Here is a 27,936-nt window from a genome sequence, read left to right on the forward strand (position 1 = left end):
ATTGGCTCAGGAACCAGGATGTAAACACAGGCTACACACCACACAGAAGTAGTTCTGCACCATACCTCCAACTTTGAAAGGACAAACACTTGACTAAGAAATTGTTGATGGAGAGCACCCATTGCTCTCCATCAGCAATTTTAGGAAATGTTGCTTCCATCCCAGGTGACAAATGAAAAGCATTTGGTTGATTTTACTGTACTGTCTTACTTATTGCTCCTTATTGCCCTAAAACATCATAAGGAATCATCAGTCTGAGGGTTTTTGACATTTACACATGTTGAAAAGCAGACTAACTCCTCCCAGTGATTTTGAGGTATCAGCTTCAAATCTGGTCAGTATCCTCTCATGGCATGCGGGGGAAAAAATTTTTCTCTACTGTATATTTTGTGTATTAATGCCTCCTCGTGTGTTATTTCATGCATCTCTACTCTTATAAAAGCTTAGCACACTGATGTTAGGGGGAGTTTTTTGGGGGCTATGTTTTTGGGCTTTTTAAAAGAACAAAAGAGCAGGAGAAGTCCTGTTGGTTAGGGTCCCCACCAAGGTTGGGTGGGCACCCTGACCAAGAGGACTTCTTTTTAGACACAAGAGAGTTGTTGGGAAAGAAAGATCTTTCAGAAAAGAAGCTTAGGCTAGAGAACCATTTCCATTTTAGAATCATTTTAATAGGATCAGTGGGGGGTCAATCTGCTGGGCCCTTCAAAATGATCTGATTGCCCGTTAGCATGCACTGGTCAAATTTAACAATGAGGTATAGCCTGGAGTCAAATAAGGTCAAAGACGCAGTCCTGCCACCTGAGGACAGAACCGTAACTCTTTTCACTTGAAAATGTCTGTCTGTCAATCTGTCAGAGGCTGCAAAGGACATGATTGAGACTGGTGCGTTGGTTTTGTAAATTATTATGTTTAGACTTTAATAGTTTTATTTGTTTATTTGGATCATTCTTTAGTCATTTGTTTGTTCAGCACTTTGGTCAGTGCCTGCTGTCTTTTAAGTGCTTTATAAATACAGTTGGCTTGGCTTGAACCTTAACATCTAAATGACTTCAATAAAAATTATTTCTGACAGAGATTTCATCCTTAGTGACATAATACCCAAAACAATTCACAGATACATGATAAAAAATACACAAATAAATAAATAAATAATAATGTGATGTTTCTGTTTCCTACACAAATCACCCAGAAACACAAATAGCTAATGGGATTACATCTGGGTTTATAAGGCTTTTGATTTATTTTTTATTATTGAAATATTTATCTTTTTTCATGCATACTGTTAGGTGTTGTTCTACTGTAAACGGTCAGGGAAATTATAGAATAAATAAATAAAACACCTTATTTCTCACTTTTTATTTGACTGGCCAGGGGCACTTCTTTTTGTAGTTCTGATCTCACTTCAGTCAATATGAGGGCACCATCTTTTGGTTTATTTCATGCACTACATCTTCTGCCCCGTTAGTATTTAGATTGTTGGATATTACATTTGTAATTTGGGTTTTCACCACATAAAATTGAGCATTCAATTAATGGAGCAACAAAATTAATCAAAGAGCAATACAATCAACATAATTTATTTAGTCATTAAAAAGTTAATCAACTGAAAATAAAAATCTAAGTATATATATAAGTACTTAACTAAAAAGCATGAAATATACACAAAATGTTTTTCTTTGGGTGCTGTGATGACAAATAGCATTTAAAATGTATGTATTGTGTGAATACTAACACGTTATATAAAGCAGCAGAGAGGTTGAGGTGGAATGTATGGCACTTGAATTATTTTTTTCTGCATGACACATATATCAGTCTGCATATTGCATACACAGGTACGGCCAGGCTGGGGACTCCTGCAACAAGAAATATCGCTGCATTGATCCAGGAAGGGTATTCCACTGATGCCAGAGCTGGAAACTCCTCCTGTAACCAGAAAACTTTACGATCAGTGAATTAGGCATTATACTTATTTGCTTAAAAGAAGAAGCGTAACAAAATCAAATGCGAATACATTTCAAAGTGGTTTAAAGTTAATGTTGGAGTGTGACAGGACTTACTGAAACAAGTTTTCCCCCACGGGGGACAAACAAAGAAATTCAAAGTGTCACAACGTGTCATATCTTACAGAGTCAGGGTCCCAAACTTGGTAGGTGAGCTTCTGTTGTGCTTGAGTCACCAGATAGAAAACTAGGATGACCAAGACAATCAAAGGACTGACGACTCTCCATGTAACCTGCCAGAAGATTGATGGCTTGTGTCCAACCATGAACTCTATGTCCTTGTTGAACCTATTTCAAAAGAGTGTTAAAACATATGTTGTTATACGATGACTGGCATACCTGGAAGAATTTAAAAGATAATATGTTGAATTAATAGTAAGTTTGGAAAGAATAACTCACCTGTCTATGCCATAGATGTAGACAACAGCAATCATTTCAAAGAATCCAATGGTCAGTAGAGGGACTGATCCAGCAAAATTATCAAAGAAAGTGACCCAATAAAGTCCTGAACTCTGCGTAAACAGCAGGCATATTATGAATGAGACAACGCATGTCAGCCCTGAAACAGACATACAGAAAACCAGTGGAGGTTGTGTTAAAGCCTGATTAGAAGACAGATACTACAGATGTTTAAGGAAATAGTCAGGTTACCAGTCAGTACTTCGTGGGGCCATTTTTTAGGAAATATTCGTAAGTCTTTCAAGGGGACCACCACTCCCTCAATGTTGCCAAACAGAGTGGAGAGTCCAAGGCAGAGGAGCATGATGAAAAAGAGGACAGACCATATCGGAGAGCCAGGCATTTTGGTGATGGCCTCCGTGAAGACGATGAAGGCCAGACCAGTTCCTTCCACTCCCTGAGCAAGCAAACACATAACAGAAAATGCTTATAGTATTACCAATCTAATGGACATTCACTAAAGATGAACTGAACAGCTATTTATGGATGATGCCTGATCTGCAGTTTTGACATCCTGATGCTGATTTAGATGGTTTTCGATTTCTCTTTTAGAAATGTAATCAACAACATTTCAAACATTGCTTATCAGCCTGCCTACAGGAAGTGGTCAATAATTGTTTATAATAGGAGTGGAGGTGACATTACAGAATATGGGAGAGCCGTCACTGTAAGAGACAACGTTAACTCATACTTTAAAACAAAGAACAGAGGATCGCTCTGTTGACATTTTGAAATGCTGTTAAGCATATTTTATTAGCGATTCCTTTGTTTGGCATTTGTAACTGCTAATGTCATTCTCTGTGTGTTTTCCCCAGAGAGCCCAGACGTGGGCCAAAATTGTTCAGTTGAAAGTACTTGTTAATCAAAACTCTTTTTAAACTTAAAAACCCAAAAATAATTATGTGCATTCAAAAACGCTATATTGTGATGAATTAGAAAACAGATTTATAAGTTATTGTAGAGCAGAAACATAATAAGGGTCTCACACAAATGCCTTTTTTACAGAACATTAAACAGGTTTATATATTTCTTCAGGACTGATGTTTTCCATTTTGTGGGTCAATAAAATTGTTTGTCTATTCTCATCAAAAAGAACATGTCATGATCCACTAGATTGTGTTTGTGCTTTTTTGTATGGGTTTTATCTTTCTATATGTAATTCTTTTCTCCGTGTTGATTAATGTTGTTTAGGTCTTGAGATATTAGTTTATTTCTTGGCATTTAGTTTCTGACATATTGTGTCCCTATTGTGCATTTTTAGTTTTTTCCCTTACCTTAGTGTTAGAGTTGTTGTTCCTTTTGTGTTTTTGGTTCATCTCCCTCTGTTTTCTTTGTGTTTATTGGTCTCTCTCCCCCCGCCTCTCGCCCATTGAATGCTGGAGATAGGCAACAGCACCCCTCGCGACCCCACAAGGGATAAGCATGACGGAAAATGGATGAATGGATGGTCTCTTTCCCTCAGTTTCCTTGCTCAGTACTCTCCCTCAGCTGTTTAACATCCGCCTGATTAGACTCACCTGGTTTCTATTTCACTAACCACACCTATGTGTTTAAGCTCCCTGATTTTCTCTGTTCCTTACTGGTTTCTTCCCTTGTGTCCTACCTGGTGACTTGTCCCCCACTTCTCTTGCCTGGCCTGTACATTTTGTCGTTTACAAAATCATTTAATCCACCATGATGTTCCTATCTGCACTTTGGTCTTTTTACAACCTCACAACCACAGAAGACAATGACAATGACCGACGAAACCAGCCTGCACAATGAAAACCATATTTTTATCTGCTGAAATCCATTTTGGGTCAATTAATTCTGAGTTATTCTCTCGAGTTGGGTTGTCGCGCAGGTCATGCAAGCCCATATAAGAGCTGTGAACATTTATACTTGACATGGACGTACAGTAGGTGCTGTATTCTCCAAAAACACAGAAGGGCAATACTCAACATAACCAGTGGAAATGCAGTAAGATAAGAAGCAGTTGATGTCACACACAAAAAATGGCCACACGCGGTATCGTAAACAATCATGTAGTTCATGGCAACTAAACAGAAACTGTCTGTAAAGCCAAGGATCTTTTTTAAATAAAATGTTTAAAGAACACTTTGCTTTATTAAATAAAAACTGACTGCTTTACATATTGTGGGCTGTTGTATTAGACTTGATTTTTGCCGCAAGTGATTGGAACAGAAGTCAAAATCCTTGTTTGTACCCACAAACTTGACCAGTAAACTCACCTGAAATCTTTGATATCTAAAAGCATGCCAATAATAAGTGTAGCTATGCTGGTTTCAGTCACAGAATAAACAATAACAAACTTGAAACTTCTGGGCCATTTCATGTCAGTACAGGCAAACTTGCTTGGTTAGCGCACCTTTGAATTCCTCCAATTTAAATGAAACTTGCATGCGAGGTCTGCACCAAGTTACAAAAACTTGGAGGTCCACAACCTTGCACTGCGAGGGTGGGATCAGCACGATTCCATCACTTTTGGCGCTCGCGCACACTCCGTCAAGTATAAACCTAGCCCCATTCACCATTCTAACGAGCTGTCACTACATGGCGGCTCCTTGTTGTACCCCAAAAAATAAAATAGAGTTAGCTTCCAATAACTTCTAATGGCTTTTGTGCTTCCTCTAAAACTGCTTTTAAACACGTTGCTGATGTGTTGAAAAAGCTTACTTTAAGCCTTCTTCCCCCAGTAACAATCTGATACACATAAAGGGTTGATGTCAGCACAAAACTGGTAAAACAAATGTATGTTGCATTTAGGGATCAGAAAAAGATCAGATTTTAGAATATGTGAATTTTCAATCTCCTGATCGTGCCAGGTGACTCCTGGGTGCATTTCTAGCATTTATCAAAGAGTTCACCTCACTGAGGAGTTTCTGCATGTCACAGGTTCGGAGGTCCAGTCCCAGAATGACATCAGGATAGGAGCTGTTCAGATTATTAAAGGCTGCATCATAGCTGCTTGACGTGATGTTGTCCTCAGGAAGATCAAATGTATTTAACAGTCTCACAATGTTTCTAAGAATTAAAAATAAGACAAGTTCGGGTTATTTTAGACAGTTATGATGTAGTCTAATCATCGGTTGTCTTTTACCCGTCATATGCATCAACAGTAAGACAATTTAGCGCACTCACTCAGTGATACAGGAGTCGTATTTCTCAGTGGCTCTGAAGCCAATGATGGAGTAGGTCACCAGGGCAGCATAGACTGAAGTGAGTCCAGTGACCACAGAGAGGATCACAGCATCTTGCACACAGTTGTTGCTGAGAAAAAAAGCAAGAAAAAGACTCAGGGACTACACTCTCAGGAAGAAAAATGGCACAGTAGCTACAACATGTCCATCTCTTACTGAACAGGGTTGTAGCTTGAGAAGGAGATTAGGCCTCCCCATGCCAAGCCGAAGGCGTAAAACACCTGAGCTCCTGCATCCAGCCAAGTTGTTGGTTTAATCAACTCCTCCACCTATAGGAGGTCAGTACACAGTACAGAGACATGTTGCTTTGAATTATGACGTTCACAAAAATAAATTCTGCTTTGTTTAAAAATAACTATTTGTGAAACGCACGTCTGGGGTGAAGAGGAATTTTATTCCGCTCACGGCACCTTTCAGAGTTGCTCCTCGGATAAGGAAGATTCCCAGCACTATATATGGCAGGATTGCTGTGACGTAAACTGCCTGAGGCCATGAGAAAAAAAGTGGAATACGTGGTTATGAGAAGGCACAGCTGGCCCAAAGCACAAGCAAACATGCTGTATAGTGGCTATTACATTAAGTTAGGGCCTCCACACCACAAGGGGGAATCGTCACAGAAGTCGGGTTTAGTAAATGTTTTATTAAAAGTATGTAACGATTATTTGTCTTTGTGAGGAATGCCATTTTTCTATTATTTAAAAACATGAACTAACCTTGCCTGAAGTGCTTATTCCTCTAATGCAGCAGATAGCTACAATTGTCCAGGCTGTGAGCAGACAAACCACCATCGGCCACTGGATTCCCCCAGATTCTGCTATGGAGCCAGAACTATTCAGAGTCTCTCTGTAAAAGAAATAATCCACAGTGGAGCTCCGTTGGCATTCCGGTACAAATTCTGAATTAGGAAAAATAAAAACAAAAGGAAAGATATTTAATCAGCAATTAAATGTGGCTGGTCAAGTCAACATGTGTTGGCTGAAAATGTGCAAGTAGTTATGATACCTGTCATATTTCCATTAAGTGGACACTGAGTCCAGGGCAGAGGCTGTTGAAAAGAATTGAAAAGATACCACAGGATCCAGGCTATTAGGGTGTTGTAGTACAACCCAACCAAAAACGACACCAACATGGAGGCGATGCCTATGCAACACATATCAATATAGATGTGAGAAAAAAAGTCAAGATACTTAAATTTAAGATTTTGTTTATCGCACTCACCAATGCCGGTCAGATAGGGGTTGATGGCCCTCCACACCCCCACACTGCCTTTCCTCAGACGTTGGCCAATGGCAAACTCCATCAGCAAGAGAGGCATTCCTTCCAGCACCAGCAGGATCAGGTAGGGGATCAAAAAGGCACCTGAGGTGAAATTATTGTAACTTGTCTTAATGGAATAAGTCGTGTCATGGGAAGCCTTTTCAATCTAATGAGCATTACTAAGAAGAAGCTAACTGTTTAAAAAGCCTGGAGCTAATCTAGCTAGCAATAAAACATGATTACATATCTCAGATTTTGTGCTATTGTAGAATTGAAGAAATCTCCAAAATTCCAGCAATAACATTGTTTTAACATCCACATTATGTAAAACACTGAAGAGTCAAGTGATTTACCTAATTGTTGTATATTCTTACAAAATCAGATCAGTTAGGACAAGGCTAGGTTTTAAACACCATGGGATGGTCCCCAGTATCTGGACTAAAGACTTTTTCTCATTCCTGTTCTTTCCACACTGACTTGCCTATTATAAATCGTATTGAAAGTCCTTTCAGAAGAATAAATGCAGTTCTAACAGCCCTGCATTTAATTTGGTTCTGAAGTTCAAGTCCAGGATTTGAACCCACAATTCCATGCAGTGACTGCATAAAACAAAACAAAACCAACAAACAACAACCTTGAATTAGATACGTCTGTGGATTTCCTTGACACAGTGTCAACAATTTAAAAAAAGGCCTGAATACATAATCTGACTTGTATTTGCTTTTATGTCTCTCTGAAAGCTGCAACATCTACATCCTTTTTTCGTCATCAAACCTCTGGTTGGATATATTTTAACTCTCTTGGCAGAATTAATAGAGTTGATTTAAGCTGATTTGATTTCATGCCACAGACTTTGTTTTATACATCATCCAAAAAAAAAAGAAGAAAAAAAAAAAAAGAAAAACATCAAGAAAATTAAAAAAAACTACGATAAAGCCAAAATGGGCACATTATTCTAGCTTTTATTTATCACTGCTATTGTATGTTGTTTAGTTAATAGTTTTAAACCTTCATACATTTTACTTCTACTTGAGTGATATTATTTCAAAGTAATGCTACTCTTAGAGGTGTGTACAGTTCATGGCTACTTGACCCATCTCTAATTACTTTGCTGGAAGAAAAGCACATTTTAACCAAAAAGGCAGTTTACACTGACACATACCAACACAATTAATATTAAAGTGACTTGTTTTGTACAAAAAGCTCATTGTTCTCTTGTTATATTACATCTGCTGTACCTTTTTGAGGTCTAGCAAACATACAGTTGTCACGATCACCAGGTGTTGTGATTGGAGTTTTGACTTGATCTTTAAGTTTCTGAGGTTGTGCTTTCCTTAGTTATTCTCCTATGCTCTTTATTCTTACACATTTGTTTATAATGTAACTACTTTGTGGATTAGTTAGTTGATTTTGTTCTTACTTAATCCTATGTACATTTTGTTATATTCCTTGTTAGATTCCTTCATGCATTTCTTTTCGTTACAGTGTTTCATTAGTTTCAGCTGTTTCTCTTTCCACCTTCTCCTTCTGGACCTGGGATGGTGGTGCACTGGCCACAGGTTCACTACTGCTTTCGTGCTGCAGGGCAGTCATCACCCTCCTGCCTAAAAAGGGAAACCTGCAGGATATTAAGAACGGCTGCTCTCTTCAAAGACTTGGACCTGGAGGACAATGCTGAGGTTCAGGCTCGCCGCTGGTCTGATCGGCAAGATTCAGGTGATGTACAGCAGCATTGAGAGCGTGTTAAAGATTAACAGTGGTCTGTGTGCTCCTTTTAGAGGTGTAGAACAAGGCCGCGCGCTGTCCGGTATCCTCTACGCGCTCTCCCTGAAGCCCCTTCGTCAATAGATATGTTCCAGTGTTCACGATTTGGTTTTACCTGGTTTTAATAGCAAAGGGGTTTTATCTGCCTATGCTGATGATGTCATTGTTTTTACTAGAAATCAGCATGATTATCTGGGATGTCGACCGACTGACCCAGATAATCAGATAATTGCTGACTGAACCAGACTTGACCAGATGCAGGTGGCACACACAAGAACTGCAAACACCACAGCGGCAGAGCACAGGTAAGGTGATGAGACGGTCTGGCAGTGAGTGAGGCAGGTAAATGATAGGCTGGTGAACAGGTGAGCAGAGTAGGAACTGATTAGTGGCAGCAGGTGGAGCTGGTCTGGGCTGATGACTGAGCTGGTCTGGATATTGGCTGGTGACAGCCTGAAACTTCAAGTCCAAAAGAAACCAACAAAAACCTAAATTATGACATAAAGATCCTTTTCAGCCTTTTAAGTGTTTTTAGTCTTTTTGGAACAGATTTTATTTTTTTTTTTCTATTTACTGGAGGAGTCTGCCAAAACAAAAGGAATAAGCAAAAGTCCAACTTTTACATTTTTCTTAATCAGCAAAGCAAAGATGACCCTTTATTTGTGACGATCTCGGCACTGGCTCTGATCTTTTCCTTTTGTTCAGTACACCTGCTCATTCTCCACCCTGCCCGCAATTAGTCCTCATCGGTTCCACCTGTTTTCACCTCCTTATAATCCCTGTGCAGATCAGAAGCCAGTGCCAGATCGGTAATGCACCTATAAGTTGTTTGCCAACCGCCAAAAAAACCTAAAAGAAGAAGAAGAAGAAGAAGAAGAAGCCAGTGCCAGATTGTCTCAAGCCACCTGTAAGAGCATTCCAGCGTTTCCTTGTTCTGCCTGTCCGTGTCTGACCTGATTCTGCCCTCTGTTACCGAGCCTGCCTGTTCCCCGTTCTGATTCTGCCTGGAGCGTTGACCCCCGCATGTGAGTACCGGATTCTGCCTTGCCCCTGTGATTATTCTGAGCCCGCCTGTTATCGGACCTGGACCGGACCCGGACCTCGCCTATCGGATTCCCCTCTCTGTGCTGCCGCTGGATAACTGCCTCTCTGTGATCGAACCCGGACCCCCCTGGATAACGCCCCTGGATTTCCCTGAACGGATCGTCTGCCCGCCTGTAGTCGCTCTACGGCTTCAGTCCTGGAACCCCGGCCCGAAGTTAAAGCCCAAGCTTCGGAGTCCCACTACCAGGTTAGTGATCCAGCCTCCCTCATTATTGCCCGACACCACCAGCTGATCACTAACCTGTTGTCTCTGCTGCAGGGAGGTTTCCGGTCTCTGAGCGAGCAGCGAGCTCCAAGTGCCTGCGGCGGCGCATCTTTAATAAACTTTCTTAAAACGTCACTGACCTGTCTGGTTTGAATCCTGGATCCAGTTTCCTGTTCATTACATTATTTACTTGTGCCTCAGAGACAGACTGCAGAAGGACCTCACCTTGATACTGTGGCTCTGTGGAAGTGCAATGTTAAAGCCAGGCTTAGGCTTTAGTATAACTTTCACACAGCCACACAGAACATGGAGGATTTTAAGCAATTGTGATGTTTTTATAAGATTGTATGTATTATGTCAATCAAAGGAGAACTACAGTATAACAAAATTCTTATTTAAATCCTTTTTTAAAGGTTATACTAATGTCATGCTTGTTTTTAACTAAATAGTTCTGTATGATTTGACTCTTTAGTAAATAAAGTGTTGATAAAAGTATAAAAAAGTGTTCTTTATCTTCCTTCTTTATGGTGGTTGACAAACAACTACAAGGTGCATTACTGTCACCTTCTAAATTGGAGTATGGATCATCAGCTGTCTCTCCAACTATTGTGACGACCCCGTCAGTCCACTAGGGGTCTCTGCTTTTTCCTTTCTTTCTTTTTCCTTTCAGGAAGTGGTCGGATGGCTGGGCTGCCTGATTGAGCACACCTGGATGCTGTTAAAAGGCTGGTTTCATTCCAGCCACGCCCTGCTTGGTTTGGCCTCCAGATGGAATCTGGTGGGAGCAGGCAGCAGCGCTTGTGCACTACTACAAGTTGTGGTCGCTACACATGGGTCTTCTAAATAAATGTTTTTTCACCTAGATCTGCTCGTCTGCCTCCCGTTCTTGTCATAGCCTTTGAGCTGGGCGTGACACTACATATTCTATTAAATGTACCTGTTCTCTTCAAAAATCTGAAACTATCACCAAAAACTATGTTCCCAGGTGATAGTTGTACACCACCATCTTGGGCACCACCATCCGCCTTCCACCGTGACCACCTCTGCCTCCTCTTCCACCCGCCACCACTTCTGCCTCGTCCCCTGCCCCGTGTTGACATCCTTATTATTAATTTATTTTTTATTTCAATGTAGATTCCAAACTAAAAATTCTCACTCGTGTAAAATTTTTTGGCACTCCAAGAAAATATGTTCTATAGTTTCCAGCTGTCCATAATACTCACAAAAACCTGTATCATGCTTGTTAATGATTTTAAGCATGCTATTTAATCCTGTGGGACCAAATCTCATCCTTGATATAATATCCTCTTCTTTATTCTGCCACATTTACTAAATTCACCCACTTTCTTTTGGATACTGTTAAAAATCTAGCCTTATCTAACTTTTCCCATTGCTCTTGCCATATCCTCTTAACATAGACCTTACCTATTCTTAATCTCATGCTTGCTTATTTTCATATTGAAGTCTACAATACTTCTCTTTGCTGCACTTTTTGAAAATCTGCCGAATTCTATCTACTATAATTTGTTGTCTTGCGTTTCTTGAATTCTTGTTAGTGCGCTACTTGAGTCTTAACAAATTATGACCTTTTTTTCTCTGACTTCCTCAACCCATTCTAACGCCGTCAGAATTGCCATTAGTTCTCCTGTGTTGTTATGCCATCGGAGCTATAGACAAAATCAGATTGAATTGGAAGCAAAATAAATTTTTGAGGCCCCAAGGACCCGCCCCCTCAGCACGGTGCAATCAGTGCTATAAAAGCTTTGCTCCCACGGATAATCCACTCAGACTCTTCAAACTTCTGCCTGGGACTCTGCAGGAGAGGCTGGCTGGGGAGACCAGCAGCCATGCGGGCCTCACATGGGGCTCAAGGCCCACAAGCCACCAGAAGGGAGAAATCTCTCTTCGTCCGAATGACCCGACTGGGTTCAGAGATCTGCCGACTAGAATCAGAGCTAAGTTTGCAGTTCAACTTCTGCGCGCCCAGTCCCTGAAGTAAAGAATGCCAAAACCAGCCTTGTTTATTCTTCTCAGCTGTTGCAGGAAGCTGATTCCAGACAGCATGGAGCGGCCATAAGCCGATACCTGACTCAGTATCCCAAGCAGCAAAAAACAATCTGGAGTCGCCGCTGCAGGAACTCGAACCGGCCTACCCCGACCACGTTTCGGCTAGCTCAGAGCCGCATGTCTGCTGCTAAGCAGCTATCCCCTGCTTTCCACTGCTCTTCCTTGGATGGCCAAAGTGAACCAAACTCACACGACGCACCGACAGGTTTGGCAGAGAAGCAAACAGGGAAAGTTAAATGGTTGTTTGGAAGGTTGGCTTCTCCAAATTGTCCTTAGGTGTGAGTGTGTGCGTGAATGGTTGTTTGTCCTGTTTGTCTCTCTGTGTTGCCCTGCGACAGACTGGCGACCTGTTCAGGGTGTACCCCGCCTCTCGCCCGGTGAACACTGGAGATAGGCACCAGCAACCCCGCGGTTTGGAAAATGGATGGATGGATGAATGGATGTTTAGAAGGTTTGTGTGATGCGGTTACATTGAGTTTTTAAACACATGGAGCTAACCGACGTAGCTCCCGCTAGCATTTTGATATCATGTCATTGCCAATGTGATTCGAGTGTGTTTTTATGGTTATAACAAATGTTATCTCCACAAGAGTTGTATACACTGATAGGATATTGATGTCTCTGTTACCAAGTATACTCATTGCGACTAAATTAAAGCTGAAGTTTTTTTAAGTTAGCGCTGAAAGTTCGCTAGCCTAAATGCTATTAGCTTCCGGTAACATCCGGTTTCTGGATATTCAACTACAGCTCGTTTCAAACATAAGGTTTGCTCGTTTCGCTCCACTATCACTCGATAGTGCTATGAGCGTTATTGCCGCATTAATATGGAATATAAATGTCGATTTAAAGGTGTTTTGTTTAACTTTAGGATTAGCCCATTTTAGTGACACCCTAGCCTCCCGGAGGTATAATCACATTAATAAAATCAAGCGTACCTAAAGTTAATTATTTTACTGAGACAATGTTTCTTTAAAATGTTATTTTGTCAAATAATGTTTTGTTTATCTCAGGATTTGCATTGTAAATAGGTTTAAACACATACCAAATGTTCTGAATTAGTTAAGATAATTTAACCTCAGTTCACATTCTCCAAGACAAACTTTGGTTCTTTAACTCAGATCTGCAGTGAACCAGGATTCACTGAATTATTCTGACGATGATGATGGTCACCACTTTATTTTTGTCTTTTGTTTCTTTTCCAAGTACATAGCTCCTTAGCTTAGCTTCTTTTTATCTTCATTTTGCTTAGTAGTTTTAGTTAAGTTTCACTAGCCTCGTAGAGAAGATTTGTTGATTGAAATATGTTCTCTGGATGTTGAATTTATTTCTGTTAATAAATTCTTGAACTTGAAGAGAAGTTGTCACTCATTATTCTATGTGTGCGCAGAGTTTGCTGTTAAAAGATCGCCAGTGTTCGAATCATCCCTTTCAACTATTGTCCTGATATCAGCTCCAGAGCTGATATCCTCCGGACAATACCTAACAGTCAGAGAGTTATTTATTAAACAATAGATAACTTTAAAACAGTGTATAATTGCACAACAGTGTACACTGTTAATTTATCTGATATTCTTTTATTTCTTATAATATCCAAATCTAGAACCACAAAGATATCCCTCCTTTATTATTTCAGAAGCATCTGTGAAGAATTTTATGTAAATTCTGAATATTTATTTTCTATGTATTTGTCCACCTCTTCACATCCCATCTCTCTTCCTTTTTCCAGTAAGTGCAAATCAACTGTTACCTGTCCAAGTGTCCATTATGGGACAGCTAGAATAGTAACGGGACAAATCATAGTTATCTATTTCAGTTATTTTATTCTGAATTATCCATCCAAAACTATCAATTTCCTTTTTTGCTTTTTTTTTTACAAGGTTTGAGAACACTGCGTGGAGGATGGTTTTGATTATGTCCTTACAGTGTCCAGAATTCTACCTTGTGTAATGCCTGTTGTAGTTTTTCTTCTATAAAATCTACATTTCTTCCTCTCTTCCAAATAACACCATCATCAGCAAACAATGAGACCCCCATAGATGTATCTATATTAGTAAAATGTTATTGATCATTATATTAAATAACACAGGACTAATTATACTGCCTTGAGGTATACAATTTTCTACTTGATAACTTGAACTTAATTCTCTGCCTATTCTATCACTAATCCTTTCAGTTAGGAAATTTCTTATCCGCCTATACATTTTACCTTTTATATCCATCTGTTTTGTTTCAATAACCCTTCTTTCCATAACATATCGTATGGTTTTTTTCACATCTAGAAATATTCTCATTACACCTTATTGCGCTCCCTTCATTTGGTCCCAGCTGTTCCTAATTTATCCTAATTAGCTTTTCTGTTTGCCTCTTATTTCTCCAGCCTGTTTCTCTTTGCTCTCCGCTAGTTTCACTTCTAACTTTCTGTCAACGTATGCTCAGTATCAGTATTCCTGATCCCTGAACTCAATTGAATCTGCCAGATTGTTGCCATTTCACCTGCTGTAAGTCTGTATTTTTCCATTAAAAAACGTAATTTCATCATGCAGCTTCCGAGGTTGTATCTTCACTTATGTCCAGCAAAAAACTCACAGAACATAGCAACAGTAAACAGCAGATCACTGGAAGTACCTTGCCTTGTTCTAGCATTTATAAATGACTAATTGTAAGTGTTGCTAGTTTCAAAAGCTTTATGTTTTGAAAAGAAATGATTTAAAAGCGTGTTTCTTTTTCTGCCTTAATTTGCTATTTTGTATTGATATTTATTGTTTCTCATTTAAAAAATGTCCTTTCAAGTACAGGAATGTGTACCATCTATTTCTTTTTATTTATTTGTTTTATTGATGATTGCCAACATTTTCAAAAAGGTCATTTGCTCTACAAAGGTCTCATGCTGCTAAATAAAGTGCACAAACATTACATTTGTTTTTATTGTTATATTTTTAAACGTCCTAAATAGTTTGCTATCGATAGTTGATGTTTGTTTTGTTAAAAGAAATCTTTTTTGTTTAAATTGAGACTTATTTAACATTTGGTCTCACTGTGTCCTTTTTTATCATATATATATGAGGAAAGAAAAAAGCAATATCGGCTTCAAGAATCGGCCCCCCAAAAAATCGGCAGCATATATCGGGGATCTAAATCTAAATCCCAGCAAATAACTTATTTCCTATTGCAAGTCAACTCAGAAGAAAAATGGATGTTTCTTGGTTATGACTAAAAAAACAGTCTATGATAATCTATGTTATGTAGTTTCCTTTGTCTACTAGAATGAATGTGATACCTATGCCTAACCAAATGTAAATTAGGTGAGCTTGTTAGATTAGTCCACAGCCTTATTCAAAGTTGAAACAATTGGAGAGCTATTGTTACAGTATTAATGTAAATAACATAACATTATTAGTCACGTCCCTGATGGGCACAGTAAATGTTGCCTTCACACATCAGTATGATAATGAGATTCATTGTCGAGATGTGGCACCTGACAAAAAGAAAGCACAAAAGAGCTTACAGGAAAGGTTTGTTTTATGGCATGTATCTTATGAACAAAAGAACACATTAGATATCAGTCACAGCTAATCATTAACAACAGTAAAGATTAGCTGTTGTGCACACCAATATTATTTGTTTCTTTGTAGTGTCTCGCCTCATGTGCAAAGAGATTTATTTAATACCTTCGCTGAGTCTAATTTAATAATCCGTTTGGTATTTAGTATTTTACACATCAGTTCCAAAAAAAACCTAATCTGACAACACAACCAATGTATTAAACAAACGTAACATACATAACAGAGAACACTTTTAAAATATGCTTTTAACACAGTTCCAATCCCTATAGCCAAATGTGCAACCATCAATGTTGTCCCACTTAAATCGAAAGCAAGTTTCACAACTGTGCAAATTCTCAGTCAATTCGGGTCATGGCAAGGCAAATGCAAACGAAGCACACAAAACGACACGTAAATTCTTTTTAATCTTACGGTAAATCTAAAACCTAAATCTGCATTCAATTACCCAGTGAAAAACCTTTGAGAATGATTAATGTAATCTGAGGGAAAATTCATGAGCAATGCTTTGTAGCCTTACATGAGTGATTTATTAACTATTGGGTAACAGGCTCACATGAGCAGTAATATTCTTGTAAAGAAAAATGCTAAGCTTGCAGCAGCTGATATATTTGAGACTTTTAGCCTGTTTGAAAATTATAATTAGTATGCACTGACATGCTTTAATATTTCAGTCTATTATTTCACCTCATAAGAGGTTAGTTCACTGTCTCAGCTTACCTCCTCCATGACTCTGACACAGGTAGGGGAATCGCCACACATTCCCCAGACCAATACAGAAGCCCACACATGTTAGTATGTATTGGGCTTTGTTGTCCCACTGGGGCCGACCATCTGCCTCCTCTTTTTCCATCTTCTCCAGCTCGTCATAGTTGGGGATCCGGTGCTCTAATCCTGGGTTAGGGAGCTGCAGTCTCATGGTGAAGCCGTGTACAGTGAAGCACAGACTGTGTGTCTGCTACTGCTTATACGCAGCGAGGAGATGTAGTGCACACATGTTAACATTTACACAGAAGCCTTCAGCGGTCATGACACAAATTTATGATCTTTTTACTACTTTGTTCCATGAAACAGATAAACAAATAGCAATGCTTTGCATTTATTTATGACCACTCAGTGTTCTTCAAGTTAGTAAATAATTGAAGGAGTAAAGTAGCTTTATTAGAGCTAAAAATAAAGTCTTGGATTACACAGAACAGTTAGAATATATATTGAGAGCCAAAAGTGTCACATTTTAATTAGTCAAATGGTAATTATTATTCGGATCTTTAAACAAGTTATCTAAAAGACAACTGGAAAATAAATTACTTTACATTTATACAATATTTCTATCGAGAGCTTAAAACGGCATAATAAAAGCCAATAGAAACATTTAAATAGAAAACATTTTCAAGTTTCATATAATATATTATATATTATTTTTTTATTGCCGTTTATACGTGATGTATTTTTACAATTTTGTGCAAAGAGATACTGTATGTCATCCCTTTGCGCAAGATTGTATACATTAAATATTTACCAAATAATTATTTTAATGTATCAAAATGTATTAAATAGACACATAATTACATTAACAAATGTCATTTCAATTTATATTAATAATTTATCATAAATCATAAAATTATTTAGCTATTTATTCAATGTATTTCATTATTGTATGTTGGTGAACAGTCTGTCACAGAATAATTTAAACTGAGTAAGATTCACTAAACACAATCCTCTCACTAGTTTTTTTACCCTGCAAATAAATTCAACCACTTACTATATATGTGGCATTTACAGTTCCACCAACAATTTTGCAATATAGCGATGCGAAATAAAGAATATATATATATATATATATATATATATATATATATATATATATATATATATATATATTTCTCTACCGCTTAACCTCCTGCTGCCTTGATGCTCTACCCACAGTTTTCTTTAAGAAAGTTTTGCCTGTCATAACATCTGATTTGACTCAGATAATAAACACGTCCCTTCTGTCAGGTGTTTTCCCCCAGTCCCTAAAAACAGCAATTATCAAACCACTGCTGAAAAAGAACAATTTAGACAAACTACTACTCCAGAACTACAGGCTCATCTCAAACCTCCCCTTTATCAGTAAGATTATTGAAAAAGCTGTGTTTCAACAATTAAACACCTTCTTAACAATGACCAGCCACAGTACAGAGACCGCCCTTATCAAGGTGTTTGATGACATCCATATAAATACAGACTGTGGATGAACCACAGTGCGGGTACTATTGGACCTCAGTGCAGCATTCGATACTGTTGATCACTCCATTCTGTTAGAACGCCTGGAAAACTGGGTCGGACTTTCTGGTACGGCTGTCCACTGGTTTAAATCCTAATTAAAGGACAGGAACTTTTTGTATCAGTAGGTAACTTTACATCCCAGATGACAAAAACTACATGTGGGGTTCCCCAAGGGTCCATCCTGGGTCCCCTCCTGTTCAATATCTACATGCTCCGTCTAGCTCAGATCATAAAAAACAACATCAGCTACCATAACTATGCAGATGACACACAGCTCTGCATCATTATGTCACCAGGTGACTGTGAACCAGTTCAAGCACTGAGTAAATGCCTAGAAGAAATCAATGCATGGATGTGCCAAATTTGTCTTCAATTTAATAAAAACAAAACTAAAGTAATACTATTTTGACCAATAGAGGAGAAATCAGAAGTTAGCACACAGCTTCAGTCGCTTTAGCTAGGAACCACTGATCATGCCCGAAATCTGGGTGTAGTGATGGACTCAGACCTGAACCTCCAAAAGCATTTGCAGACAATTACAAGGTCGGCTTTCTATCACCTGAGGAACATTTCCAGGATTAAAGGACTAATGTCTCAGCATGATATGGAAAAACTAATCCATGCGTTTATTTTTAGTCAAATTGATTACTTCAACGGTGTTTTCACAGATCTGCCTAAAAAGTGTATCAGACAGCTGCAGCTGATACAGAACACTGCTGCCCGCGTCCTCACTAAGACTAAGAAAGTAGAGCACATCCCCCCCAGTTCTAAAGTCCTTACACTGGCTCCCTGTATCTCAGAGAATAGACTTTAAAATACTTCTGTTAGTCTATAAATCCCTGAATGGCTTAGCACCTAAATACATCACAGACTTGTTATCAGTGCATCAACCCTCCAGACCACTCAGGTCTTCTGGCTCCAGCCTACTCTGCATACCTAGAACCAGAACCAAACATGGAGAAACAGCATTTAGTTCCTATGCTCCGCTTATCTAGAACAAACTTCCAGACAACTGTAAAAGTGCGGAAAGCCTGAGTTCTTTTAAATTAAGGTTAAAAACACATTGCCTTCGACTGTTCTAGTTAAACTGTTCTACTGAAACATCACTAGTTCAACTTTGTAGTCCAACTGTTATTAATGTTTTCTTTTAGTTTCTATTTTTCCATGTTCTCTTTTGTTTTTACATTTTATTCCTACTTGCTTTTATTCTGTTTTTTCCCCTTTATTTTAATCATGTAAAGCACTTTGCATTGTCTCTGTACTGAAATGTGCTATACAAATAAATTTGCCTTTGACAGTGTTGCAGAAACTTACATTTATTTTCAGCCTTACCCATCAAAGTCAGTTTGCAGGGCTAAAACTGTTCTAATCAAGAATCAAGAAGCTGTATTGTCACTATGTGTTACCATAATGAAATTTTGATGAGGCAGACACCGGCTCAGAATGCACATAATTACACATAGCATGCAGACACAACAAGACATAATCTTTCAATGTTTTATTTAACTGTTGATTGAACTTGACCAACAACAACATCCCTGACATGCTTAAGCATGCATGTAATCCTTAGCAGCTGATGGACTAATTTAAAGAAGATGATTAGTCTACCGTGCTGAAAAACTTAACCAATCAGATGTTAGTGTCTTCTTGACAAGCAATAGTGTACAGTATGAATATGAAAAAAAATTAAATCAAGACATTTCAAAATCCTATGAGAAATAAATGAGTTCCACAAAAATTTTGATTACTGAGCAGTCTGATCTGGGAAACATGGAATGTAGGGTGAAACCAAAGATTAGAGGGTAGCCTGAGACAATCAGAAGTGAGACTGAGGTTCCCCTTAATGGGGAACTGACCGAGAAACTGGGGAGCCAGCTTCCTAGAGTTGGCTTTTATTCTGAGCCAACAAACGTTGCAGGGCAGCCTTAGTCCAGTCCCAGATCCGTCGACAATGAAGCAGACAAGTTCTTACAGATGGAAAGACTGTGTCTCGAAAAGATGCTGGGAGGAGAAACAGTTGATAGCCAAGAGAGGCTTTAAAACTTATCTCCAGAAGCCGATGTGAGTTTGGAGAGAGCTATAAGGTTTTGGAGAAATGGCCAATGATGGATAGAATGGCTGTCTTGCTCTTGGAAGGAGGAAGACTGGTAACAAAGTCCAAGGCAATGTGTGACCAGGGACGACTGGGTACCGGTAAGGGCTGGAGAAGGCTGAGGGTGGTCTTCTAGAGGTCTTGTTACGGGCACAGGTAGGGCATGCAGGCATGTTGGGGGGCGTCCCTGTTGAGGACTGCCAGGACTGGGTTCAGAAGAGTCTTTTTCTGGGGAGAACTGTCTAGATAGAATGCCCGCTTTATCATTATTATAACCTGGGCAGTAGGTGATAATGAAATGGAACCTGGAGACAAACAAAGACCAACGTAAGTGGCGGGGATTTAAACATTTAACTGATTTGATGTTGGCTAGGTTCTTATGGTCAGTCCATATGATTATGGGTAATGTAGTATCCTCCAGCCAGTGGCACCATTCCTCCAGGATTACTTTAATGCCCAACAGTTCCCGGTCTCCTCCATCATAGCTCCTCACTGGGGAAGAGAATCACCTTGAGAAGAAAATGCAGGGGTGGGGTTTAACATTGGCCTGGGACATCTGTGATAGGATGGCCCCCACCCCTGAATCTGAGGGATCCACCTCTAGAGTAAACTGTGACTTGGTATCTGAATGAAGGAGGATGGGTGCCTGGTAGAAACTCTTCTTAAGTGACTGGAATGCATCCTTGGCTGCAGGAGTCCAGGAGAATGTAATTTTTAATAGATGTGAGTGTGGAGAGAGGCACTGCAATGAGACGGAAGTTCTTTATGAAACATCTGTAAAAATTGACTAAGCACAAAAATTGCTGTAGGTGTTTCCTGGAAGTAGGGGTATGACAGTCAATGACTGCTTTAACCTTGTTGGGATCTGTCTTCACCTGTCCACCCTGAAAAACAAATCCAATAAAGGTTATGGAGGAGACAGAAAGCTGAATTCACATTTTTCAGCTTTCACAAAAATGTGATTTTCGTAGGGGGACCTGACGAACATGTAATCTGTTTCCTTTGAGGTTCTTGAAGAAAATCAGTACGTCATAGGTAGAATAAAACAAATACATTGATAAAGTCTCTCAAGAGGTTGCTAACTAAAGCCTGAAAAATGGCTGGGGCATTGGTGAGTTGAAATGGCATCACCAAACATTCAATGTGCCCAGTAGGAGTCTTAAAAGTCGTCTTCTATTCATCACCATTCCTGATCCTGATCAAATGGTACGCATAACAGAGGTCGAGCTTGGAAAAGACAGAAGCACAGAATTGAAGACAGAAGCAAGGAGTGGCAAAGAGTACTTGTTCTTTACTCTGATAAGATTAAGGCCTCGGTAGTCAATGCTGGGTCGTTGAGAACCATCTTTCTTTTCCACAAAGAAAATTGCTGCTCTGACAGGGGCGAGGATGTTCTAATAATACCAGCCTTTAATGAATTGTTGATTTTTTTCGCCATAGACTCACGCTCAGACTTGGACAAGGGATATAGGTGGCCAAATGGTAAGGGAGCGCCAGGAAGGAGGTCAATAGCGCAGTCATAGGGGTGTTGAGGTAGAAAAGACATGGCTATGTCCTTACTGAGGACTCGCTGGAGATCATGGTATTTGGCAGGGACCAGGAAAAGACCAGGAGGAGTCACAAGAGAAGCCAGACAAGTGGATAATAAGGGCACTGTAGACTGGAGATAAGAAGCAACACAATGCCAGCTCCAGGCTTCTATGCGAGCGTTTCGCCCACTGTTGAAAAACTCGTATGTCTTAACAAAATCTCCTGTTTTGCACTTCCTTGTCCAAGTTGCACAAGCATATCCAGTGCCCTCTTCCAAATTCCTCAACTATTTTCTCTTTCTGTCTGCTTAAGCCCTGCCATTTCATTAAACTGACAGATAAACATACATTGCCTGCTTTTTTTTTTTTTTTTTTTTAGAAAAATTACACACAGGCCATGTTAAAAACGTTTGATTTTGCACATGTGATAACCATAAGAGAAATTAATGGCTATTCATTTTTATTGGTAATTTCCAAGGGCCCTAAAGGATAAAAACACATATAAGCATATTATATTGCTGACTGTTATGTACTCAGCCAGAGGGTGGTTTCATGTCCAAATGAAACTTAGTGAGCTGAACCCTTTGCTAAAGCAAGTGGTTCAATGCCTCACGAGGCCTCATCTCCGTCCGTCCGTCCGTCTTCTTCCGCTTATCCAGGGTCGGGTCGCAGGGGCAGCAGCTTCAGTAGGGAGGCCCAGACGCCCCTCTCCCCAGCCACTTGGGCCAGCTCCTCAGGAGGAATCCCAAGGCGTTCCCAGGCCAGCCGGGAGACATAGTCCCTCCAGCGTGTCCAGGGTCTTCCCCTGGGCCTCCTCCCGGTGGGACGTGCCCGGAACACCTCACCAGGGAGGCGTCCAGGAGGTATCCTGACCAGATGCCCGAGCCACCTCAACTGGCTCCTCTCGACGAGGAGGAGCAGCGGCTCTACTCTGAGTCCTCCCCGGATGACTGAGCTCCTCACCCTATCTCTAAGAGAGAGCCCAGACACACTACGGAGAAAACTCATTTCAGCCGCTTGTATCCGGGATCTCGTTCTTTCGGTCACGACCCAAAGCTCGTGACTATAGATGAGGGTAGGAATGTAGATCGACCGGTAAATCGAGAGCTTCGCCTTTTGGCTCAGCTCTCTCTTCACCACAACGGATCGGTACAGCGCCCCCTTCACAGCAGACGCTGCACCAATCCGCCTGTCGATCTCCCGCTCCATCTCCCTCCGAAGACTTTGTTAGTTAATGAATTGATTTCTGATAATCAGATTGATTTGTTTTGTCTCACAGAAACCTGGCTACAAGAGGACTACGTTAGTATAAATGAGTCAACCCCCTCCAGTTATTCAAATTTCCACATTCCCAGATCTGTGGGAAGAGGAGGAGGAGTGGCAACTATCTTTCAGTCTGATTTATTAATTAGTCCCAGGCCAACTAATAATTACAGTTCTTTTGAACATTTAACCCTCAGTTTCCCTCATCCAAACTGCAAAGCAATAAAACCTCTTCTGTTTGTTGTTTTGTATCGTCCACCAGGCCCTTACACTCAGTTTTTGGATGAGTTGTCAGATTTCTTATCTGATTTGGTGTTAAATACTGATAAGGTTATTATAGTGGGTGATTTTAACATCCATGTTGACACTGAATGTGATAACCTTAGTGTAGCCTTTAAAACTATCCTAGATTCAATTGGTTTTGCTCAAAATGTGCATGAACCGACGCACTCTCGGCTCCATACTTTAGACCTTGTTCTGACATATGGCATTGATTGTGAAGAATTAACAGTATTCTCTCACAACCCTGTCCTGTCTGATCATTTTTTAATAACATTTGAGTTTAATCTAACTGAGTTCTCCACCCCCAAAAGAGGGTTCCATTATAGTAGATTTTTATCGGATAATGCTGTATCAAAACTTAAAGAGTCTGTCCCCTTTTTAATATCCTCAGTATTGCAGAAATGCCCTGTAGATGGCAGCATTGCTGTTTCTTCCCATTCACAAATCGATACCTTTGCTAACAATGTGACTTCCTCATTGCGTTCTGCATTAGACAATGTAGCTCCCTTGAAAAAGAAGGTGATTATTCACAGGAAGCTGGCTCCTTGGTTTAATTCAGAGCTGCGTTCCTTAAAGCACAATGTTAGGAAATTGGAGAGAAAATGGCGCTCTACACACCAAGAGGAATCCTACTTAATCTGGAGGGACAGACTATTGTTGTATAACAAGACCCTCCGCAGAGTTAGAGCAGCATATTTTTCATCATTAATTGAAGAGAATAAAAATAATCCTAGATTTCTCTTTAGTACAGTTGCCAAACTTACCCAGAGCCACAGCTCTGTTGATCCATCCATTCCCTTAGCTCTTAGTAGTAATGATTTTATGGGATTCTTCATAAATAAAATTGATGCCATTAAAAATAAAATAATTCGCATCCTCCCAAACATGATTACCTCGTCCTCAGGGTAAGTGAGGCAGCATTGGATGAATCTTTAGAATCTGCTGCAGTGTTTGAACTGTTTAGAAGCAGTAGAGCTTTCTGAGCTATCTAAAATTTTAGCTTCATCTAAACCTTCTACCTGTATGTTAGACCCAATCCCAACCAAGTTGTTTAAGGACATATTCCCTTTGATCAGTGGCACTATTTTAGACATGATTAATCTATCCTTAGTAAATGGATATGTACCAGAGGTTTTGAAAGTAGCTGTTATTAAACCTTTACTTAAGAAACCTTCTCTTGATCAAGATGAGTTAGTAAATTACAGACCTATATCTAATCTTCTTGTCTTATCTAAAATTCTTGAGAAAGTAGTTGCTAATCAACTTTGTGAACATTTACAAAGTAATGACCTACTTGAGGAGTTTCAGTCAGGCTTCAGAGCTCATCATAGCACCGAAACAGCTCTGGTGAAGGTCACCTAATGATATTCTCATGGCCTCAGATAATGGACTTGTGTCTATACTTGTCCTGTTAGATCTCAGTGCTGCGTTTGATACAGTTGATCACAATATTCTCCTACAAAGACTTGAACATACTGTAGTGATTAAGGGGAAAGCATTAGGCTGGTTTAAATCTTATCTGTCAGACAGATTCCAATTTGTTCATGTTAATAATAAATCTTCCTCAAACTCTAGGGTCACCTGTGGAGTACCACAGGGTTCAGTCCTTGGACCAATTCTCTTTACTATATATATGCTTCCGATAGGCAAAATTATCAGACAGCATGGGATAAATTTCCACTGTTATGCTGATGATACTCAGCTATATTTATCCATAAATCCTGATGAATCCAATCAATTACTTCGACTGCAGTCATGTCTTGATGACATCAAAAGCTGGATGACTTTAAATTTCCTGCATCTAAATTCTGACAAGACCGAAGTTGTAATCTTTGGGCCAGAGTCCTCAAAAAATAAACTTCTTAACCAATCACTTAATCTGGGTGGCATTAACCTGGCCTCTGGTAATAAAGTAAAAAATATTGGTGTTATTTTCGACCAAGACATGTCATTTAAATCCCATATTAAACAGGTTTCTAGAGTTTCCTTTTTTCACCTCCGGAATATCGCCAAAATTAGAAACATTCTGTCCAGGAGTGATGCTGAAAAACTAGTCCATGCATTTGTTACTTCAAGGCTGGACTATTGTAATTCTTTACTATCAGGAAGTCCACAAAATGCAGTTCAAAGCCTTCAGCTGATCCAAAATGCTGCAGCAAGAGTTCTGATGAAAATCAACAAGAGGGATCATATTTCTCCAATTTTAGCTTCCCTTCATTGGCTTCCTGTTAAATCAAGAATAGAATTTAAAATTCTTCTTCTAACGTATAAAGCCCTTAATAATCAAACTCCATCATATATCAGAGCTCTGATTACCCCGTATGTTCCTAACAGAGCACTTCGCTCTCAGACTGCAGGTCTGCTGGTGGTTCCTAGAGTCTCTAAAAGTAGAATGGGAGGCAGATCCTTTAGCTATCAGGCTCCTCTCCTGTGGAACCAACTCCCAGTTTTGGTCCGTGAGGCAGACACCCTGTCTACTTTTAAGACTAGGCTTAAAACTTTTCTTTTTGACAAAAATTATAACTAGTGGCTCATGTTACTCTCAGCTACCTTTATAGTTTTACTGCTATAGGCTTAGGCTACTGGAGTATATCAGGATCTAATTTTCTCACTCTATTGAGTTCTACTGTTCTTCAATTATGCATTATGTGTTGTCATTTCTGCTTTAACTTTCTGTTCTCTCTCTTTTCTCTTCATAGTAGGTACACCTGGTCTGGCGTTCTGTTAACTGTGACATCATCCAGAGAAGACGGCTCACCCGCTACTACCATCTAATGTAGAACAGATTACTAGATCAATGTGTGCTTCTGTGCTTTTTCGTTTCTCTTGTTGTGTCTCTGTTCTGTCTTCTGTAACCCCAGTCGGTCGAGGCAGATGACCGTTCATACTGAGCCCGGTTCTGCCGGAGGTTTTTCCTTCCCGCTAATGGGTGGTTTTTCTTCCCACTGTCGCTTCATGCTTGCTCAGTATGAGGGATTGCAGCAAAGCCATGTACAATGCAGATGACTCTTCCTGTGGCTCTACGCTTCCCCAGGAGTGAATGCTGCTTGTCGGGACTTTGATGCAATCAACTGGTTTCCTTATATAGGACATTTTTGACCAATCTGTATAATCTGACCCAATCTGTATAATATGATTGAACTTGACTTTGTAAAGTGCCTTGAGATGACATGTTTCATGATTTGGCGCTATATAAATAAAATTGAATTGAATTGAATTGAATTGAATCTTCCCCTCATTCGTGAACAAGACCCCAAGATACTTGAACTCCTCCACTAGGGGCAGCACATCCTCCCCAACCTGGAGAAGGCACTCTACCCTTTTCCGGTTCAAGACCATGGTCTCGGATTTGGAGGCACTGATTTTCATCCCGGCCGCTTCGCACTCGGCTGCAAACCGCTCCAGTGAGAGCTGTAGATCACGCTCTGATGAAGCCAATAGGACCACGTCATCCGCGAATAGCAGAGACGCAATCCTAAGGCCACCAAAACGGATCCCCTCAACACCTTGGCTGCGCCTAGAAATTCTGTCCATAAAAGTTATGAACAGAATCGGTGACAAAGGGCAACCTTGGCGGAGTCCAACTCTCACCGGAAACGAGTCCGACTTACTGCCGGCAATGCGGACCAGACTCTGACACCGGTCGTACCGGGACCTGACAGCCCTTATTAAACGGCCCGGTACTTCATACTCCCGGAGTACCTCCCACAGGATCCCTCGGGGGACACGGTCGAATGCCTTCTCCAGATCCACAAAGCACATGTAGACTGGTTGGGCAAACTCCCATGCCCCCTCCAGAATCCTGCTGAGGGTATAGAGCTGGTCCAGTGTTCCACGGCCAGGACGAAAACCACACTGCTCTTCCTGAATCTGAGATTCAACTATCCGACGGACCCTCCTTTCCAGAACCCCTGAATAGACCTTACCAGGGAGGCTTAAGAGTGTGATTCCCCTGTAGTTGGAACACACTCTCAGGTCCCCCTTTTTAAATAGTGGGAACCACCACCCCAGTCTGCCAATCCAGGGGAACTGCCCCCGATGTCCACGCAATGTTGCAGAGCCGCGTTAACCAACACAGCCCCACAACATCCAGAGCCTTAAGGTGCTCAGGGCAAATCTCATCCACCCCCGGGGCCTTGCCACCGAGGAGCTTTTTAACAACCTCGGCAACCTCAGCACCAGAGATGGGAGAACCCGACCCAGAGTCCTCAGGCTCTGCTTCCTCAATGGAAGACGTGTTGGTGGGATTGAAGAGGTCTTCGAAGTATTCCGCCCACTGAAACACGACGTCCCGAGTCGAGGTCAGCAGCACACCACCCCCACTGCAAACAGTGTTGGTAATGCACTGCTTCCCCCTCCTGAGACGCCGGATAGTGGACCAGAATCGCTTCGAAGCCGTACGGAAGTCTTTCTCCATGGCCTCTCCGAACTCTTCCCACGCCCGAGTTTTTGCCTCGGCGACCAGCCGAGCCGCCTGCCACTTCGACTGCCGGTACACATCAGCTGCACATGTGATAACCATAAGAGAAATAAATGGCTATTAATTTTTATTGGTAATTTCCAAGGGCCCTAAAGGATAAAAACACATGTAAGCATATTATATTGCTGACTGTTATGTACTCAGCCAGAGGGTGGTTTCATGTCCAAATGAAACTTAGTGAGCTGAACCCTTTGCTAAAGCAAGTGATTCAATGCCTCACGAGGCCTCATCTCACCATCACTAATTAGTACCTCTGGCTCCAGCTCCTTATAAAGCTCCACTAATGAGGAGTAGATGCTGAACACCTGTAGAGACACACCCGCCAATCACACACTGCAGAGAGGAAGAGTGCATGGATCCACGAAACCCAGAACTGCACACAGCTCACTGTAAATGACAACCATAT

At 40.4% G+C, this 27,936-nt stretch overlaps 1 protein-coding gene across 1 annotated transcript; it reads right to left on the reverse strand.

Moving 5' to 3' along the window:
* Window positions 1-1,561: 1,561 nt before the first annotated feature.
* On the reverse strand, window positions 1,562-16,646 carry LOC105916761 (sodium-dependent neutral amino acid transporter B(0)AT1). The gene is given in 12 exon segments (XM_012851376.3): window positions 1,562-1,923; window positions 2,126-2,288; window positions 2,400-2,559; window positions 2,652-2,856; window positions 5,327-5,483; window positions 5,601-5,729; window positions 5,816-5,928; window positions 6,032-6,142; window positions 6,373-6,554; window positions 6,662-6,799; window positions 6,878-7,018; window positions 16,337-16,646. Coding segments are annotated over 12 exon segments (1,950 nt in total). The 3' UTR covers window positions 1,562-1,782.
* Between the last annotated feature and the right edge of the window lie 11,290 nt (window positions 16,647-27,936).

Source organism: Fundulus heteroclitus, chromosome 13, assembly GCF_011125445.2.
Source record: "Fundulus heteroclitus isolate FHET01 chromosome 13, MU-UCD_Fhet_4.1, whole genome shotgun sequence".
NCBI lineage: Eukaryota > Metazoa > Chordata > Actinopteri > Cyprinodontiformes > Fundulidae > Fundulus > Fundulus heteroclitus.